General features: G+C 45.6%; 1 protein-coding gene across 7 annotated transcripts in view; it reads right to left on the bottom strand.

The window, feature by feature from the left end:
* The window catches only part of LOC139238000 (EVI5-like protein), a 425899-nt gene that overhangs the window by 173841 nt on the left and 232344 nt on the right, over positions 1–19714 (bottom strand). For all 7 annotated transcript variants that reach the window (XM_070867399.1, XM_070867393.1, XM_070867395.1 and 4 more), the window contains one exon: positions 11272–11418. In XM_070867399.1, coding sequence (XP_070723500.1) covers positions 11272–11418 — 147 coding nt within the window. The remainder of the gene's footprint in view (positions 1–11271; positions 11419–19714) is intronic.

The raw sequence follows: 19714 nt of genomic DNA, 5'->3' as shown, positions 1-19714 counted from the left end.
GGGAATCAAGGGGTATGGCGAGAAAGCAGGAATGGGGTACTGAAGTTGAATGTTCAGCCATTAACTCATTGAATGGCGGTGCAGGCTAGAAGGGCCGAATGGCCTACTCCTGCACCTATTTTCTATGTTTCTAATTGTACAGGGCCTTGGTGAGGCCACACCTGGAGTATTGTGTACAGTTTTGGTCTCCTAATCTGAGGAAGGACATTCTTGCTATTGAGGGAGTGCAGCGAAGGTTCACCAGACTGATTCCCGGGATGGCGGGACTGACCTATCAAGAAAGACTGGATCAACTGGGCTTGTATTCACTGGAGTTCAGAAGAATGAGAGGGGACCTCATAGAAACGTTTAAAATTCTGACGGGGTTAGACAGGTTAATGCAGGAAGAATGTTCCCAATGTTGGGGAAGTCCAGAACCAGGGGACACAGTCTAAGGATAAGGGGTCAGCCATTTAGGACTGAGATGAGGAGGAATTTCTTCACCCAGAGAGTGGTGAACCTGTGGAATTCTCTACCACAGAAAGTTGTTGAGGCCAATTCACCAAATATATTCAAAAAGGAGTTAGATGAAGTCCTTACTACTAGGGGGATCAATGGGTATGGTGAGAAAGCTGGAATGGGGTACTGAAGTTGCATGTTCAGCCATGAACTCATTGAATGGCGATGCAGGCTCGAATGGCCTACTCCTGCACCTATTTTCTATGATTCTATGTTTCTAAGATTTTAACCTGGATAAAGATTTGGAACAAATACATTCGCTACAACCCCATTGGGTCCTGAATGTGCATGGGAATGCTACATTCACAGCAACTCGATCGGTCATGCAATCCTCAAACATAAAACCAGACCAATGGGGACACACACACACACACACACACACACACACACACACACACACACACACACACGTGAAAAGTAAACAAATGCCGTGGGAAACAGAAGCAAGTTGACAAGCGATCGAGGGGACTAAAATTACAAATGCTGGTCACAATCATAAAAAAACAGGTTTAGCAAATGCCTTCCTTGTGTCTTCCTTCCACCACCCAATCACAGCTGATTAGTATTGAGCCATGACTTACACAACCTGCTGTGCATCGTATGTGGCCTGGTCCAGTTACTGTGAATGTGAAAATCCCACTTGTGTACCAAAATAAACACAAAAATGTCAAAAGAATCATCAAAGTGCATTTTTAGAAGCAAAATACATTAAATCTATAGACCCACAATCTAGATTATCATGTTTGGTGATTTTTAGAAGCAGAGTCAGTTTTTCCACCCATACTCAACACATTCTTATCTGACACACATAGTTGTTAAGTGTTGCTATTCTGGTAGCTCTTGAGTGCAAGAGTACAGCTACATTTCTACCAGTAACTAAGCAGGTACTAGATCTGCTAAAGATGCACCCCTTCTCCCCTCCCCTGAATGTTTTGCTTGCTACCAAATCACTGCCGTGATAGCACTGTTCGGGTCCAGGGTAGGGGGTTCAGGGAAATTGGCATTTTGTGGCCTCTCTTCAGGTTTTAATGGGTTCATATCCATCTGAAGCAAATCATCACACAAACAGATTTTAAACATATCAGCAGCTTTCCACTTCCTCATTTAAAAAAATCATTCTTCAAATAAAAAACTGAAACCGCGCACTAACTTTAGTTGTCAAAATAACCTTGGCTACTCCTTAAAGCTGTAACTGTCCCACTGTGAAGTCACAGATTAAAAGGGGAAGTCAAAGACTTTTACTGACGACCCAACCTCAAATCTGGGGAAAGGCCTCCTTATAGGTCCCCGGTTTGGGGAAAGGCCTCCTTATAGATCCCCGGTTTGGGGAAAGGCCTCCTTATAAGATCCCCGGTTTGGGGAAAGGCCTCCTTATAGATCCCCGGTTTGGAGTCTTCCGTTCTGATAAAGATTCCAACATAATTTGGAAGTCTAGAAAAAAAAAACTGCTCCACATACAAACATTTAAAGGAGATTCACTACCTTCAAACTAAATCTATAACCTTTTTAAAATCTGTTATCGCTACATCTCTTTCCTCCTTCAAGACGCTCCTTAAAATATACCTCTTTGACCAAGATTTTTTCTACTTATGCAGCTCTGTCAAATTTTTTATCGCATAATACTCCTGTGAAGCGCCTTGGGACGTTTCACTACGTTAAAGGCGCTATATAAATACAAGTTGTTGTTGTTGTTATAAATTATGCACAACTTGCTTCAACATTCCAGGTCCCATCTCACTCTTCATCAAGCAAGTGGCACAAGCAGCTTTATTAGTCTCAATGCCCCAATTATCCCGAGCCCAGCAGTGCCGTGTGAGCGCCTTAACTACAGTCTTGTACACTCAGCACGGTGCAATGGTTGCGTTCCACACATTGTATTTTAACATGAGTACAGAGCTTTGCTGCACAATGTAAATAGAATGTTTGAAAACAGCCAATGGGATGCTCAGGTCCCACTGTAAAAAGGGAGGACTCAACATCATCATCATCATCATAGGCAGTCCCTCAAAATTGAGGAAGACTTGCTTCCACTTAGTGAGCTCTCAGGTGACTAAACAGTCCAATACAGGAATTACAAGCTCTGTCACAGGTGGGACAGACAGTGGTTGAAGGAAAGGGTGGGTGGGACTGGTTTGCCGCATGCTCCTTCTGCTGCCTGCGCTTGTTTTCTGCATGCTCTCGGCGACAAGACTCGAGGTGCTCAGCGCCCTCCCGGATGCTCTTCCTCCACTTAGGGTGGACTTGGGCCAAGGATTTCCAGGACTACAAGCAGGACAAGAGCTCCTGAAACCTATGGCGCACTGGTAGCAGTGCTGTAGCGTGTGTGTGTGTGTGTGTGTGTGTGTGTGTGTGTGTGTGTCTGTGTGTCTGTGTGTGTGTGTGTGTGTGTGTGTGTGTGTAGGGGGGGGGGGGGGTGTGTGGAAAGAGACACGCAGGGAACTGGGGGTGACATCACTCACGTGCTGATTAAATGTTACACCAGAGACCATGGTATTTGTCCATACAGATATCTCATAGCATGACTGCGTCAGGACCATCAGAGAAACATAGAAAATAGGTGCAGGAGTAGGCCGATCGGCTCTTCGAGCCTGCACCACCATTCAATAAGATCATGGCTGATCATTCACCTCACTATCCCTTTCCTGCTTTCTCTCCTTACCCCTCGATCCCTTTAGCCGCAAGGGCTATATCTAACTCCCTCTTGAATGTATCCAATGAACTGGCATCAACAACTCTCTGTGGCAGGGAATTCCACAGGTTAACAACTCTCTGAGTGAAGAAGTTTCTCCTCATCTCAGTCCTAAATGGCCTACCCCTTATCCTTAGACTGTGTCCCCTGGTTCTGGACATCAGAATGTGGAGAACAGCCCTGAGCAGAAGCATTTCGCTGGATGAGAGCGCCAGAACCAATCTAAACAGATCCCGTTCTGCTCAGCAATTGACCAGTCATCAATGGAGAGAGAATAACTGCCCACTTCCTTTATAGTCTGGTTTCATGGCACTGTTTCGGGTTCAAACCCTTGAGTACATTTACTTTGGGTGTCTGGCTTTGTAAATACTGATCCCCCACCCAGAATCTTGTGTTGTGAGATGCCATGAATGTAAACCTCATCCAGACGTTGACCTTTGATCTAGCAAAGGATTCAGAACCAGTCATTCATTCTAGCAGATTACAGGTATCTTGCAGATCTATAGTGAGATGGAGGTGGGGGGAGGGGGAGGAGGACGTGAACATTTTTACTCCAAGATCCAGTTTGAGTAAACCTGTCCTTTCCGGCCAATGTAAATAGATTAAGAGTACGAGGCAGAAACCATTCTGTACCCCAATGTTCACAAAGTGAACAAGATCAGAACCTAGATCATTGGTTCAAATACTTGCACAGCAGAACTGAAGTGTCTGATGCTGTCATAAATGTCAAACATTTCCCCAGCAGCAAGCCAGCCTGTGTCAATGGCTATTTAATGCTGCTCCTGTGTTAGACTTCAAGGATTAGCAAGTTTTTTGTTTTGAGGCTAACCCTCAAGGTGAGGGCTGCTGCCTCATCAGCTTCACTCTGAAACCTCCCTCAGCTGGGTCGTGCTACCCCAACATTCAAGGGGCACTTATCGTTTTCAACTAAAATAGTTGTAACCACCGCACAAACCCCACTGGCTACAATTAGGAGCACCACCTGTCCAGAGCTAAAAGCAGCAATCTCTTTTGGCTAAGATCATGCGTAACTGACCTGACAGGGGAGTAACCACCATAACCCCAAGGTGGTTCTCCCTGGATCAGGAAGGTATATGCTTGCTTTTTTGGAAATAGGAGGTGGGTGGGGTGGCTTGACCCATCCACCTCCACGGAGGTGTGTGGGGGGCCTGACCCATCCACCTCCATGGCACGAACCTGGTATTGCAGTACTTCCAGGAACGGTGCAGTGGCTCTAGGCCTTTTGGCTAAGAGCATTGGCGCAGAGTGATCCTTGATGTGTGCAAGGTGACCTCTGGCGTTTGTGATTTGACAAAGAATTGGAACGATTGGCTACGAATTAAAAAAAAAAAAATCATGGAGCAAGGTGATTACTTAGCGTGCTTGCTTATTTGAGAGCCAGCCACAAACTGTGATATACTTGCTTTGGAGGCAGTTCAGAGAAGGTTCACGAGGTTGATTCCGGGGATGAGTGGGTTGAATTATGAGGAAAGGTTGAGTAGGTTGGGCCTCTACTTATTGGAATTCAGAAGAATGAGAGGTGATCTTATCGAAACGTATAAGATTATGAGGGGGCTTGACAAGGTGGATGCAGAGAGGATGTTTCCACTGATGGGGGAGACTAGAACTAGAGGGCACGATCTTAGAATAAGGGGCCGCCCATTTAAAACTGAGATGAGGAAGAATTTCTTAGAGGGTTGTAAATCTGTGGAATTCGCTGCCTCAGAGAGCTGTGGAAGCTGGGACATTGAGTAAATTTAAGACAGAAATAGACAGTTTCTTAAACGATAAGGGGATAAGGGGTTATGGGGAGCGGGCGGGGAAGTGGAGCTGAGTCAATAATCAGATCAGCCATGATCTTATTAAATGGCGGAGCAGGCTTGAGGGGCCGTATGGCCTACTTCTATTTCTTATATCTAATTATATCTTAAATCTTATAACAGGGTGCAAATGTACTGGCATTATCTTCAATAAATCAGCTGTGAGGAGCTGTCCTTGGATACCAAGTGTAAGTCGAGTTTCTATCAGGTTAAAAGCACTGATACTGAACTTCACTATGTATCCCAACTGGCCTAATGTCAGATTCAAAAGTACAAAACAAACATAGCTTCAAAGGTTAACAGCATCGGAGTTTAAAAGCCTCATTACATAGAAATTACAGCATAGAAACCCAACTGCTCCATGCCGGTTTTTATGCTCCACACAAGCTTCCTCCCACCTTACATTATCTAGCCGCATCAGCATAACCTTTTATTCCTTTCTCCCTTGGGTTTATCTAGCTTTTCCTTAAATGCACAACATAAGAATTAGGAGCAGAAGTAGGCCATACGGCCCCTCAAGCCTGCTCCGCCATTCAATAAGATCAACGCTGATCTGATCATGGACTCAACTCCATTTTCCTGCCTGTTCCCCATAACTCTCGACTCCCCCTGTAGTTCAAAAATCTGTATCTCTGCAGCTCTCTGGGGTAGAGAATTCCAAAGATTCACGACCATCGGAGAAGAAATTCCTCCTCATCTCAGTCTTAAATAGGCGACCTCTTATTCTGAAACTATGCCCCCTAGTTCTAGATTACCCGTGAGGGGAACATATTCTCAGCATCTACCTTGTCGAGGCCCCTCAGAATCTTAAGTTTCAGTAAGATCAGTTCTCATTCTTCTAAACTCCAATGCGTACAGACACAACCTGCCCAACCGTTCCTCATAGACAACCCCTTCATCCCAGGAATCAACTTCTCTGAACTGCCTCCAATGCAAGTATATCCCTCCTTAAACAAGACCAAAGCTGTATGCAGTACACCAGGTGTGGTCTCACCAATGCCCTGTACAGTTGTAGCAGGACTTCCCTACTTTTATGCTCCATCCCCCTTGCAATAAAGGTCAACATTCCATTTGCCTTCCTAATTACTTCCTGTACCTGCATAACTTTTTGTGTTTCATGCACAAGGACCCCCAGATCCCTCTGCACCGCAGCATTCTGTAGTTTCTCTCCATTTAAATAATATTTTGGTTTTCTGTTCTTCCTACCAAAGTGGATAACCTCACATTTTCCCACATTATACTCCATCTGACAAATGTTTGCCCACTTATCTATATCACTTTCCAGATTCTGTGTCCTCCTCACAACTTGCTTTCCCACCTATCTTTGCATCAGCAAATTTGGCTGCAATACACTGGGTCCCTTCATCCAAGTCATTAATATAGATTGTAAATAGTTGAGACCCCAGCACTGATCCCTGCGGCACCCCACTAGTTACTTTTTGCCAATCTGAAAATGTCCCATTTATCCCAACTCTCTGTTTTCTGTTAGTTAGCCAATCCTCTAGTCATGCTAATATATTCCCCCTAATCCCGTGAGCTCTTATCTTGTGCAGTAAACCTTTTATGTGACACCTTATCGAATGTCTTTTGGAAATCCAAATACACCACATCCACTGGTTTCCTTTTATCCACCCTGCTCATTACATCCTCAAAGAACTCTAATAAATTTATCAAACACAATTTTCCTTTCATAAAACCATGTTGACTCTGCTTGATTGTATTATGATTTTCTAACTGTCCTGCTGCTACTCCCTTAATAATGGATTCCAGCATCTCTGCTATTCGCCTCAACTACTCCCTGTGGTAGCAAGTTCCATATTCTAACCACTCTGGGTAAAGAGGTTTCTCTTCAATTACTTATTGGATTTTTCTAGCAAATATCTTATAATTATGGCTTCTCGTTTTGGTCTCCCCGATAAGTGGAATCATTTTCTCTATGTCTAACCTATCAAAGCCCTTTGTAATTTTAAAGATCTTTATCAGGTCATCCCTCTGCCTTCTCTTTTCTCGTGAAAAGTGCCCCAGCCTGTTCATCCTTTCCTGATAGTTATAACCTCTCAGTTTTGGTCTCATCCTTGTGAATCTTTTTTGCACCCTCTCCAGTGCCTCTATATCCTTTTTAGAATATGGAGATCAGAAATGTGTGCAGTACTCCATGTGGTAATTGTTCACTAATCATCTGCTTGTGGAAAAGGCTGCTGTTTCCCATCTTGGGCCCTCTGAGAGCTGTTGTGAATGGCCAGGAACGCACGCTCAGCTCATAGTCTATCCTTAGAACCCGCTGTCTTTCGCCATTTTTTAAGTCAGAAGCCGAGTGATGTTGGCAGGTCAGGTAGCCTGGAACTCCATCATCGCCCCGTACACTGGGCAGGAGTCGGCTAGCTAAGGTTTTGGCACCAGACCGTTTTGGGGAAGTGCTTACAAATTGTAACACAGCGAGGATGGAAAATCAGAGTTGTACCAAGAGATAGCGACAGGTAGCAAGCTGGTTTTCCACTTCAGGATATTTCACAACTGTCAGATTGTATTTCCAAGAAGACATCTCCAAGTTTCACTTAGTCACAAGCTACCACTGCAGTATAGAATGTAGACTCAAACTGCAACTGAAACCCAATCAGTTTAACAGCTCGGGTCACACCACTAAATTTCAAATGGTGACTTCTCCATATCTTTATATTAACACATCTATTTAACATCAAAAGAAAGCAGCTACCTTTAGGCTCTGTAATGTTAAAAGGGAGCAGGAGATATAAACATTGCATGTTACACTATAAAGTGTTATATTAGAGCTGAGCTTGTAGTGAGTGCCTCCACATAGCTGCTTTCATCCATGGCTACAAGTTGAAGTATATTTGGAACCCCATCTTGAATAGGTGGTAAATAGCATTTTCACACATTCTTGCTGTGCACCAGCGCTAATGACTCATATCCGTTATCACCACCAGTGACTCATGTTAGTATAGAACATATCCAAGAGTACATTTGCTTTGTGTAAAGATTTTGCCCTGCTGATTTGTTTCCAGTAGTATTAAGAGTGAGTTATTGGGGAGGATACCACTTTGCTATTGAGGGAGAGAGAAAGACAGACAGACGGACTTTCATTTATAGACACAGAAATTTACAGCACAGAAGGAGGCCATTTTGGCCCATCATGTCCGCGCCGGCGACAAACAACCACACGGCCCTTGGTCAGCAGTCCTAAAGGATATATATAAATCTATGAACAATGACGGAAAAGCAAAGAGCACCCAACCCAACCAGTCCGCCTCACACAACCACAACACCCCTTATACTGAAAGCATCTACACTCCACCCCAACCGGAGCATTGTGATCTCCTGGGAGAGGCAAAAAACAGATAAAAACCCAGGCCAATTTAGGAAGAAAAAATCTGGGAAAATTCCTCTTCGACCCATCCAGGTGACCGACACTAGTCCAGGAGATCACCCTGTTCGTAAACCATTATATCTGCACCGTCCAACAAAAGGTCATCCAGTCTAATCCCAATTACCAGCTCTAGGTCCGTAACCCTGCAGGTTACTGCACTTTAAGTGCCCATCCAACCATCTCTTAAAAGTGGTGAGGGTTTCTGCATCCACCACTCTTCCAGGCAGCAAGTTCCAGATCCCCACAACCCTCAGTGAAGAAGCCCCCCCCTCAAATCCCCTCTAAAGCTTCCACCAACCACCTTAAAACTATGCCCCCTCATAATAGACCCCTCTACCAATGGAAATAGGCCCTTACTATCTACTATCTATCAAGCCCCTCAAAATTTTATACGCCTCAATGAAGTCTCCTCTCAACCTCCTCTGTTCCAATGAGAACAAACCCAGCCTATACAATCTGTCCTCATAACTAAGATTCTCCATTCCAGGCAGCATCCTAGTAAATCTCCTCTGCACCCTCACTAGTGCAATCACATCCTTCCTATAATATGGCAACCAGAACTGCACAGTAACTCCAGCTGTGGCTTAACCAAAGTATTATACAATTTAAGCATAACCTCCCTGCTCTTTTATTCTATGCCTCAGCCAATAAAGGCAAGCATTCCGTATGCCTTAACAATCTTATGCACCTGGCCTGCTACTTTCAGGGATCTGTGGACAAGCACTCCAAGGTTCCTTTGTTCATCTACACTATTAAGTGGCTTACCGCTTAATGTGTATTAGCCCTCCCAAAGTGCATCACCTCACACTTCTCGGAATTAAATTCCATTTGCCACTGCTCTGCCCACCTAACCAGTAGATTGATATCCCCCTGCAGCCCATGACTTTCCTCTTCATTATCAACCACACAGCCAATTTTAGTGTCATCAGCAAACATCTTAATCATACTCCTATATTCAAATCTAAATGGTTGATATATACCACAAAAAGCAAGGGACCCAGTACTGAGCCCTGCGGAACTCCACTGGAAACATCCTTCCAGTCACAAAAACATCCATCAACCATTACCCTTTGCTTCCTACCTCCAAGCCAATTTTGGATCCAACTTGCCACTTTGCCCTGGATCCCATGGGCTTTAACCTTCATGACCAATCTACCATGTGGGACCTTATCAAAAGCTTTGCTAAAGTCCATATACACTACATCGTATGCACTACCCGCATTGACCCTCTTGGTTACCTCCTCAAAAAATTAAATCAGGTTAGTCAAACATGATCTTCCCTTAACAAATCCATGCTGACTGTCCCTAATTAATCCTTGCCTTTACAAATGTAGATTTATCCTGTCTTTCAGGATTTTTTCCAATCATTTTCTCACCACTGAGGTTAGGCTGTCAGGCCTGTAATTACTCGGCCTATCCCTTTCTCCCTTCTTAAACAAGGGTACTACATTAGCAGTCCAGATCCAAAGAGGACTGGAAAATGGTCAAGGCCTGTGCTATTTCCTCTTTTACTTCGCTCAACAGCCTGGGATGCATTTCATCCAGGCCTGGGAACTTATCTACTTTCAAAGCTGCTAAACCCCTTTATATAGCACCTATCATGACCACCAGACATTGCAAAACGCTTTACAGCCAATGAAGAGAGACAGAGAGATAAGAGCACTGAAGCGGGTCTAATTAAAGTCACAAATGACATCCTATGTGACTTTGACCGTGGTAAACCATCCCTCCTCGTCCTTCTCAACCTATTTGCAGCCTTTGACACGGTTGACCACTCCATCCTGCTCCAATGTGCCTCGAGCTGGGTGGGACTGCACTTGCCTGGTTCCATTCTTATCTATCCAGTTGTAGCGAGAGAATCACCTGCAATGGCTTCTCGTCCACATCCCGCATTGTTACCTCTGGTGTCCCCCAAGGATCTATCCTTGGCCCCTCCTATTTCTCACCTATATGCTGCCCCTTGGCGACATCATCCGAAAACACAGCGTCAGTATGCTGACGACATCCAGCTCTACCTCACCAGCACTTCTCTCGACCCCTCCACAGTCTCTAAATTGTCAGACTGCTTGTCCAACCTCCGGTACTGGATGAGCAGAAATTTCTTCCAACTAAATATTGGGAAGATTAAAACCATTGTCCCGGTCCCAGCCACAAACTCCATTCCCTAGCCACTGACTCCAACCCTCTCCTCGATAACTGTCCGAGGCTGAACCAGACTGTTCACAACCTTGCCATTATATTTGCCCGAGATAAGCTTCTGGCCACGTAACTGCGCCATTACTAAAACCACCTATTTGCACCACCAGAACATCACCCAACTCCACCCCTGTCTCAGCTCATCTGCTGCTGAAACCCTTATCCATGCCTTTGTTACCTCTAGACTTGCCTATTCCAACACACTCCTGGCTGGCCTCCCCACATTCTACCTTATGTACCACTTTGATCAAGCATTTGGCCATCTGTCTTGTTATCTCCTTCTGTGGCTCGGTGTCTAAAATGTTTTATTGATAACGCTCCTTTGAAGTGCCTTGGGATGTTTGACTACATTAAAGGTGCTATATAAATACAAGTTGTTGTTATCCTGGCTGCAGGACTTTGTTCTGTCAGAATCAGGAGTGAGCTTGTCTGGTGAGTTCCTGTTCAGGTTGGGTTTGGATAAACAGTTTCACAGTTGGACTATATGAAGCTCTGATATTTTCATGTTAAAGCTGGCATCTGCCCGATTACTTTGCACTCAGTGTTTTCTCAAGACGATTAACATGTCTCCTCATTCACTGAACAAGCTACATTTTTACCATGTTGAGCTGCACTTGACTTGGAGTAAAACGTGTATTGTTGAATGGGCAATGTATTAAAGGATTGGTTTAGCCGATGCTCACCTTACAATCCACCTCGGCTTGCTTGCGTCTGGTCTCACTGAGCTGCGTCTGCAGTCCTTTGTTTTGTGCTGTGATGTACTGTAGCTTGTCCTGCAGACCAGTGCAAGCCTGCTCGGTTCGGTTCAGAAGGTTGCTATTCACCTGGTTCTGAGCACAGGAGCAAAGCTTTTTTCATTAAAACAGACATGGACAGACACAAGCAGCAGAAACCAGAAATACAAGTCAGTACTGCTCCAGATCACAAGTCAGCACTGCTCCAGATCGCAGTAATATGTAAACGTCAAACTAACAAAAATATAGCAATGAATAGATTTCAAAAGGGAAAGTCTTGCTTGACCAACTTCATTGAATTTTTTGATGAGGTAACAGAGAGCAGACAAGGGTAATGCAGTTGATGTAATTTATCTAGATTTTAAAAAGTCTTTGATAAAGGTACCCCATAATAGACTGATGAACAAGGTCAGAGAATGCGGAGTCAGGGGACAAGTAGCAGAATGGATCGTTAGCTGACTTCAAGACAGAAAGCAGAGAGTAGGGGTAATTCAGTGGCAGAAGTGGGTAGTGGTGTTCCACAAGGATCAGTGCTGGGACCACTGTTGTTCACAATTTATATAAATGAATTTAGACTTTGGAATCCAAATTTCTAAATTTGCAGAGGCCACCAAATTTGGGGGGGGGGGGGGGGGGAGAAAGAGATAGTCAATACTGAGGAGGACTGCAACAAATGACAGGAGGACATTCTGCTATCGAGGAGGAGTGTGATTGTGATATTCTGGATGAAATAAGCATAGAGAGAGAGAAGGTATTAAGGGGTTTAGCAGCTTTGAAAGTAGATAAGTCCTTAGGCCCGAATGAAATGCATCCCAGTTTGTTGAGCGAAGAAAAAGATGAAATAGCAGAGGCCTTGACCATCATTTTCCAGTCCTCTTTGGATTCAGGCATGGAGCCGGAGGACTGCTAATGTGGTACCCTTGTTTAAGAAGGGAGAAAGGGACAGGCCGAGTAATTACAGGTGTCAGCCTAACCTCAGTGGTGGGGAAATTATTGGAAAAAATCCTGAAAGACAGGATAAATCTACATTTGGAAAGGCAAGGCTTAATCAGGGACAGTCAGCACAGATTTGTTAAGGGAACAAATTTTTGTTTGACTAACCTAATTCGGAGAAGTGTGAGGAGGGCTAATAAGAAAAGGGTATACACATTAAGCAGTAGGCCACTTAATAGTGTAGATGAAGAAAGGGACCTTCGAGTGCTTGTCCACAAATCCCTGAAAGTACCAGGCCAGGTGGATAAGGTGGTTAAGAAGGCATACGGAATGCTTGTTCAATTGGTCGGCCGGAGACGTGAATTGGTTAGATTAGACTGGCAAATGATACTTAAAGGGTTGACAGTGGATAGGCAATGGCAAACCTTTATAGATCACATGGATGAACTTCAACAAGTGTACATCCTTGTCTGGAGTAAAAATAAAACGGGGAAGGTGGCTCAACCATGGCTAACAAGGGAAATTAAGGATAGTGTTAAATCCAAGAGGCATACAAATTAGCCAGAAAAAGCAGCAAACCGGAGGACTGGGAGCAATTTAGAATTCAGCAGAAGAGGATAAAGGGTTTAATTAGGAGGGGGAAAATAGAGTACGAGAGGAAGCTTGCCGGAAATGTAAAAACTGACTGCAAAAGCTTCCATAGATATGTGAAGAGAAAAAGATTAGTGAAGACAAACGTAGATCCCTTGCAGTCAGATTCGGGTGAATTTATAATGGGGAACAAAGAAATGGCAGACCAATTGAACAAGTACTTTGGTTCTGTCTTCACAAAGGAAGACACAAATAACCTTCCGGATGTACTAGGGGACCGAGGGTCTAGTGAGAAGGAGGAACTGAAGGATATCCTTATTAGGCGGGAAATTGTGTTAGGGAAATTGACGGGATTGAAGGCCGATAAATCCCCAGGGCCTGATAGTCTGCATCCCAGAGTACTTAAGGAAGTGACCCTAGAAATAGTGGATGCACTGGTGATCATTTTCCAACAGTCTATCGACTCTGGATCAGTTCCTATGGACTAGAGGGTTGCTAATATACCACCACTTTTTAAAAAAGGAGGGAGAGAAAACAGCTAATTATAGTCCGGTTTGCCCGACATCAGTAGTGGGGAAAATGTTGGAATCAATCATTAAGGATGAAATAGCAGCGCATTTGGAAAGCAGTGATAGGATTGGTCCAAGTCAGCATGGATTTATGAAAGGGAAATCATGCTTGACAAATCTTCTGGAATTTTTTGCGGATGTAACTAGTAGAATGGACAAGGGAGAACCAGTGGATGTGGTGTATTTGGACTTTCAAAAGGCTTTTGACAAGGTCCCATACAAGAGGTTGCTGTGCAAAATCAAAGCACATGGTATTGGGGGTAATGTACTGACGTGGATAGAGAACTGGTTGGCAGATAGGAAGCAGAGAGTCAGGATAAACAGGTCCTTTTCAGAATGGCAGGCAGTGACTAGTGGAGTGCCACAGGGCTCAGTGCTGGGACCCCAGCTCTTTACAATATATATTAATGATTTAGATGATGGAATTGAGTGTAATATCTACAAGTTTGCAAATGACACTAAACTGGGTGCGATGTGCGGTGTGAGCTGTGAGGAGGACGCTAAGAGGCTGCAGGGTGACTTGGACAGGTTAAGCGAGTGGGCAAATACATGGTAGATGCAGTATAATGTGGATAAATGTGAGGTTATCCATTTTGGGGGCAAAAACACAAAGGCAGATTATCTGAATGGCAGCAGATTAGGAAAAGTAGAGGTGCAAAGAGACCTGGGGGTCATGATTCATCAGTCACAAAATGGGCATGCAGGTACAGTAGGCGGTGAAGGCAGCAAATGGTATGTTGGCCTTCATAGCTAGAGGATTTGAATACAGGAGCAGGGAGGTCTTACTGCAGTTGTACAGGGCCTTAATGAGGCCTCACCTGGAACATTGTGTTCCGTTTTGGTCTCCTAAAGTGAGGAAGGACGTTCTTGCTATTGAGGGAGTGCAGCGAAGGTTCACCAGACTGATTCTAGGGATGGCTGGACTGTCATGAGGAGAGACAGGATCAACTGGGCCTTTATTCACTGGAGTTTAGAAGGATGAGAGGGGAATCTCATAGAAACGTACAAGATGCTGATGGGATTGGACAGGTTAGATGCGGGAAGAATGTTCCCGATATTGGGGAAGTCCAGAACCGGGGACATAGTCTTAGGATAAGTGGTAGGCCATTTGGAATTGAGATGAGGAGAAACTTCTTCACTCAGAGTTGTTAACCTGTGAAATTCCCTGTCGCAAAGTGTTGTTGATGCCAGTTCATTGGATATATTCAAGAGGGAGTTAGATATGGCCCTTATGGCTAAGGGGGATCAAGGGGTATGGAGAGAAAGCAGGAAAGGGGTACTGAGGGAATGATCAGCCATGATCTTATTGAATGGCAGTGCAGGCTCGAAGGGCCGAATGGTTACTTCTGCACCTATTTTCTATGTTTGCCTTTATTGGCCGAGGCATAGAATACAAGAGCAGGGAAGTTATGCTTAAATTGTATAATACTCTGGTTAGGCCACAGCTGAAGTAGTGCGTGCAGTTCTGGTCGGCGTAATATAGGAAGGACATGATTGCACTAGAGGGTGCAGAGGAGATTTACTAGGATGCTGCCTAGAATGGAGAATCTTAGCTCCGAGGACGGATGGGATAGGCTGGGTTTGTTGTCACTGGAACAGAAGAGATTGAGAGAAGAACTCATTGAGGTGTACAAAATTTTGAGGGGCCTGGATAAAGTGGATAGCAAGGGCCTATTTCTATTGGTGGAGGGATCAATTACAAGGGGGCATTGTTTTAAGGTGTTTGGTGGAAGGTTCAGATGGGATTTGAGGGGGGGGGGGGCTTCTTTACACACAGGGTTGTGGGGATCTGGAAATCGCTGCCTGGAAGAGTGGTGGATGCACAAACCCTCACCACATTTAAAAGGTGCTTGGATGAGCACTTAATGTGCCGTAACCTGCAGGGTTACGGACCTAGAGCTAGTAATTGGGATTAGACTGGATAACCTTTTTTTGGCTGGCGCAGATACGATGCTAAGTACTAAAGGAAATCGAATACAGCCGGGTGGTCTCCTGGACTAGTTTTGATCGCCTGGATGGGTCGGAGAGCAACTTTCCCAGGTTTGTTTTCTCCCCCCACCCCCCCCCAGTTGGCCTGGGTTTTTAATCTGTTTTTTGCCTCTCCGAGGAGATCACATGGCTCTGGTTGGGGTGGAGTGTAGAATGTTTCAGTGTAAGGGGTGTCGCAGTTGTGTGAGGCAGTATGGTTGGGCTGGGTGCTCTTTACCTTTCCGTCATTGTTCATAGGTTTATATGTAATCTTCAGGGCTGCTGACCGAGGGCCGTGTGGCTCTTTGTCGGCCAACTCAGACACGATGGGCCGAAATGGTCTCCAGCTACGCTGTAAATTTCTATGTTTCTATATTCATAAACTTGCAGAATGGGCATATAATTGGCAAATGAAGTTCAACACTAAATGTGAGGCATTAAATTTTGGTAGGAAGAATAGGGAGGTCACTTATTACTTGGAGCGTGCGAGTCTGGGTGGGGTAGTGGAACAAGGGGGATCTCGGAGTACAAATACATAAATCACTAAAAGCTGTGACACAGGTTAGCAAGGCCATAAAAAAGCAAACCAAGCACTAGGATTTATTTCTAGAGGGATAGAATTGAAAAGTAGGAAAGTTATGCTAAACCTGTATCGAACCTTAGAGCACACTTAGGGGTGGAAAATCATCTTCTGCCGGCCCCCTTAGCGTCCTGGAGGTGTGGCAATGGCGGCGGAAAGCAGTTACACCCAGCTTCCAGCGCCTCACTGGGACTTTCGGTGCCGGTATCGACAGGGGGTGGAGCAGTACCGCCGAGAGGCGCAAGCCAGAAAATTACTCGGCTGGACCCAGAGTTTGGAACGAGGCAATTTTGGTTGCCGCCCGATCCTTAGCGCCCCCTGCTGGGACTGTCTGGGAAAGCAGGCATTCCAAGCTATAACGGCCGCAGTGAGGTATGTAATGCCAACCTCGGGTAAGTGTGATTTAAAAGAAAAATGTGATTTGCGATTTATGTTGTGGTGGCGTGAGCTATGTATTGGGAATGTTTTTGGTGTTTTTTCTCAGGTCACCCCCCCACCCATGCCTCTGTTATGGTGCTCCGAGGACGGCTCATTAGCTCTTGATTTTCCCTTGCTGAGCTGGCCTAGCGCCGAGAGAGGCGTAAACGCTTCCCTTCGCGCCTTGTTCCGAACTCCAGGTTCAGCCGGCCTAGCGCCGAGAGAGGTGTGAACGCTTCCCTTCGCGCCTTGTTCCAAACTCCGGGTCCAGCCGGCCTAGTGCCGAGAGAGGTGTGAACGCTTCCCTTCGCGCCTTGATCCAAACTCCGGGTCCGGCCGGCCTAGTGCCGAGAGAGGTGTGAACGCTTCCCTTCGCGCCTTGTTCCAAACTCCGGGTCCAGCCGGCCTAGTGCCGAGAGAGGTGTGAACGCTTCCCTTCGCGCCTTGTTCCAAACTCCGGGTCCAGCCGGCCTAGTGCCGAGAGAGGTGTGAACGCTTCCCTTCGCGCCTTATTCCAAACTCCGGGTCCAGCCGAGTCATTTTCTGGCAGCAGATGCAAACTATTTGCCGGCGTAAAGTTTACCGCTCCGCCCGGGACACTGCCCCAACTGTGGTGTGACCGAATTTCCATCCCTTACAGTACCGCATACAGTTCTGGTCACCATGATATAAAAAGGATGTAGAGGCACTGGCGAGGGTGCAGAGAAGATTTACAAGAATGATAACCAGAAATGCGAGGGTGTATATATCAGGAAAGGATAAACAGGCTGGGTCTCTTTTCCCTTGAAAAATGAAGGTTGAGGGGTGACGAAGAGAGAGAGAGAGAGAATGTTTGCACTTGTGGGGAAGAGCATAACTAGAGGCCATCAATATAAGATAGTCAACAAGAAACCCAATAGGGAATTCAGAAGAAACTTCTTTACCCAGAGTGGTGAGGATGTGAAACTCGCTGCCACAGGGAATGGTTGAAGCGAATAGTATTGATGCATTTAAGGGGAGTCTGACAAGCATCAGAGGGAGAAGGGAATAGTGGGTTATGCTGATAGATTTAGATGAGGAAAGATGGGAGGAGGGTCGAGTGGAGCATAAACAGCGGCATGGGGACTGGTTGCACCGAATGGCCTGTTTCTGTGCCGTATATCCAATGTAATCCTACGTAATGTACCGTCTCCCCCAGTAGAGTTACTTTTGCTATTTATATGATGCATCTCGCCTGAGCAGCGACGGTGCCCCGCCGGTCTGTGCAACTCAGCAGTGGGAAGCAGAGAGATTTTTGTTTTTCTAAACAGTTAAAGGAAATAGTGTTTGCAAGGTGGAATTTTTACAAGCCATTGCTGGACTTCCTCCCAGCACAAACTGAAGAAAATGAGTGCCAAAAATTAGAGCTTTGAGAAGGTGCTGCGGTTCAAATTTTTAAATAAAAAGCTGAGGGAAACAACCTGCTGTTGTATCAAACACGGAGGAGGGCTATCACTTAGTCATGATGAACTCACCCCGTACGTACTTTTTGTCCCTCGGAAGCTTACAATGAGATATTAAATTTCTGTTACACAATTTTTAAATGTCAACATTTTTCTGAAATGTCGTATTTGGTATTGTGAATGTCTTGTTGCTAGTTAGTTGCCGCAGGGTATGACAGGAGATCAGTGTGCACTTGAGGCTGTAAATCGTGTAAAATGTATGAATTGGCCAAAATGATGTTTATTGAGCTGTAGACATCAAATAGGTGCATGTGGAAAAAGGCTCTAAAATCATTGTTTTATCAGCTGCTGACTGAGTGAAGCTAACTGCCGCTGAGATTGTGGTACATGAAGGTGATACCATCTCAACTGCTGGAAAATCAACGCACGATTCTAGCTTCTAAACAAAATTGTACTTACAGGATGTCCGACGGTAGCACTGCTTACCCCACCGCCAGGTACAGATAGGAGCAAGGCACGCCCAAAGACACTGCATTTCAGCCAAAAATGTCACTCAGGTCTGGACGGTGTCACCCTGTGTCTCTGCCCATTAAACCATACAGGTTCTGATAAGAGACTTTAAACTCGGATTAAATATGGAGTTTGTACTCCTGGTGTATTTACACTTGGTCACTGACACTTGCCCAAAGTCAGAGAGGGTTGTTCTTGCACACCCTTATGAATGAACACAACCCACTGAATCAGAATCTACTATTGCTGCAGTCTTTGATTGTTGTGGAGAGCCTTTTGGAACAAAATGGTGAAGGAATCCTCATGGCATGGAGGGAATAGCGAGGAGCAAGCAGCCAATAGAAGGCTTTATTGGGAGGAAGCGGCCTGCACACCATCTCCCCTAGTTCACCTTGGAGTTGTCCTTTCGGGCTGCCCACTTGGATCCTGGTCAATTCGTTCTTATATCCACAAAAGGGGCCTATGGAGGCCACAAAATGAGGATTCTCATTCATATCTGTGGCTATTAAGGTGGTTCTTCAGGTTCTCACAACATATATTTTGGAGGTATTGGATGCCCATGGAATAATCAAAAGGAGCAAACTCAGGAGGACAGGCTGTGGTGATTTTATTTAAGAGGATGGGTTTGCGGCGATCACTTTGAATTCAGTGATAATTTAGTGGCGGGGCAGGAAGCACCGTCACCTGCCCGGCATAAATGTTGGAAGCGGTAATGGGGTGTCCGGCGGGATACACCGCTCAGTACTGCGCTCAGCATATCAGCGCCACGCCCCCACGTCCTCCCATTATTTTAAAGGGGAGGGCCGCCATGAACTCTGCAGCCACGTTAGTGGCGCCCACTGGGCCACCAGGGAGGGTGTGGGCCGGGCTAGCGGCCCAAGAGGGGTGCCGGCCTGCATGTTGGCCGACGGACAGAAGATGGCGGCCGCCGCACTAACACCTCCCCTTTAAGGGCGGCTGGGGCCTCCCAGCCACCACCACTTCTCGTCCCAAGAAGCTTTTGGTGGCACTTACCTCACCTTCCACAGCGGCAATTTCCCGTGGGGCGCAAAGGGATCGGCGCGCACACCGATGGTCATCGCCACGCCGGTGCGCTAATCGCAGCGCAAATAACTTTTTGCCGCACGGAGCTCCGGGGGCAATTCCAGGGCGAGGGTGCTCTGGCCATGTGCCTAGGCCAAAACCCTGGGTGCATTTACACAGTTAGCATCAACGTGAAGGGGTTTTCACCATACCAAGTCGCAACTTGTGTTTTGTGAATCCAGTGTTCCCGGAGACGCCAACTGGCCTTACTGAGAAGCACAATTTCGGCCCCTAAGTAACTGAAATTGACTTTCAAAACCTATACGGAACAATTTGCTAATTATATTGGGGTACAGTAGTCTTTTTCTTAAAAAAAAATA

Source organism: Pristiophorus japonicus, chromosome 24 (genome assembly GCF_044704955.1).
Source record: "Pristiophorus japonicus isolate sPriJap1 chromosome 24, sPriJap1.hap1, whole genome shotgun sequence".
Lineage (NCBI taxonomy): Eukaryota > Metazoa > Chordata > Chondrichthyes > Pristiophoridae > Pristiophorus > Pristiophorus japonicus.
The sequence above is the reverse complement of the archived record's forward strand: the minus strand, read 5'-3'. Positions and strand labels throughout refer to the sequence as shown.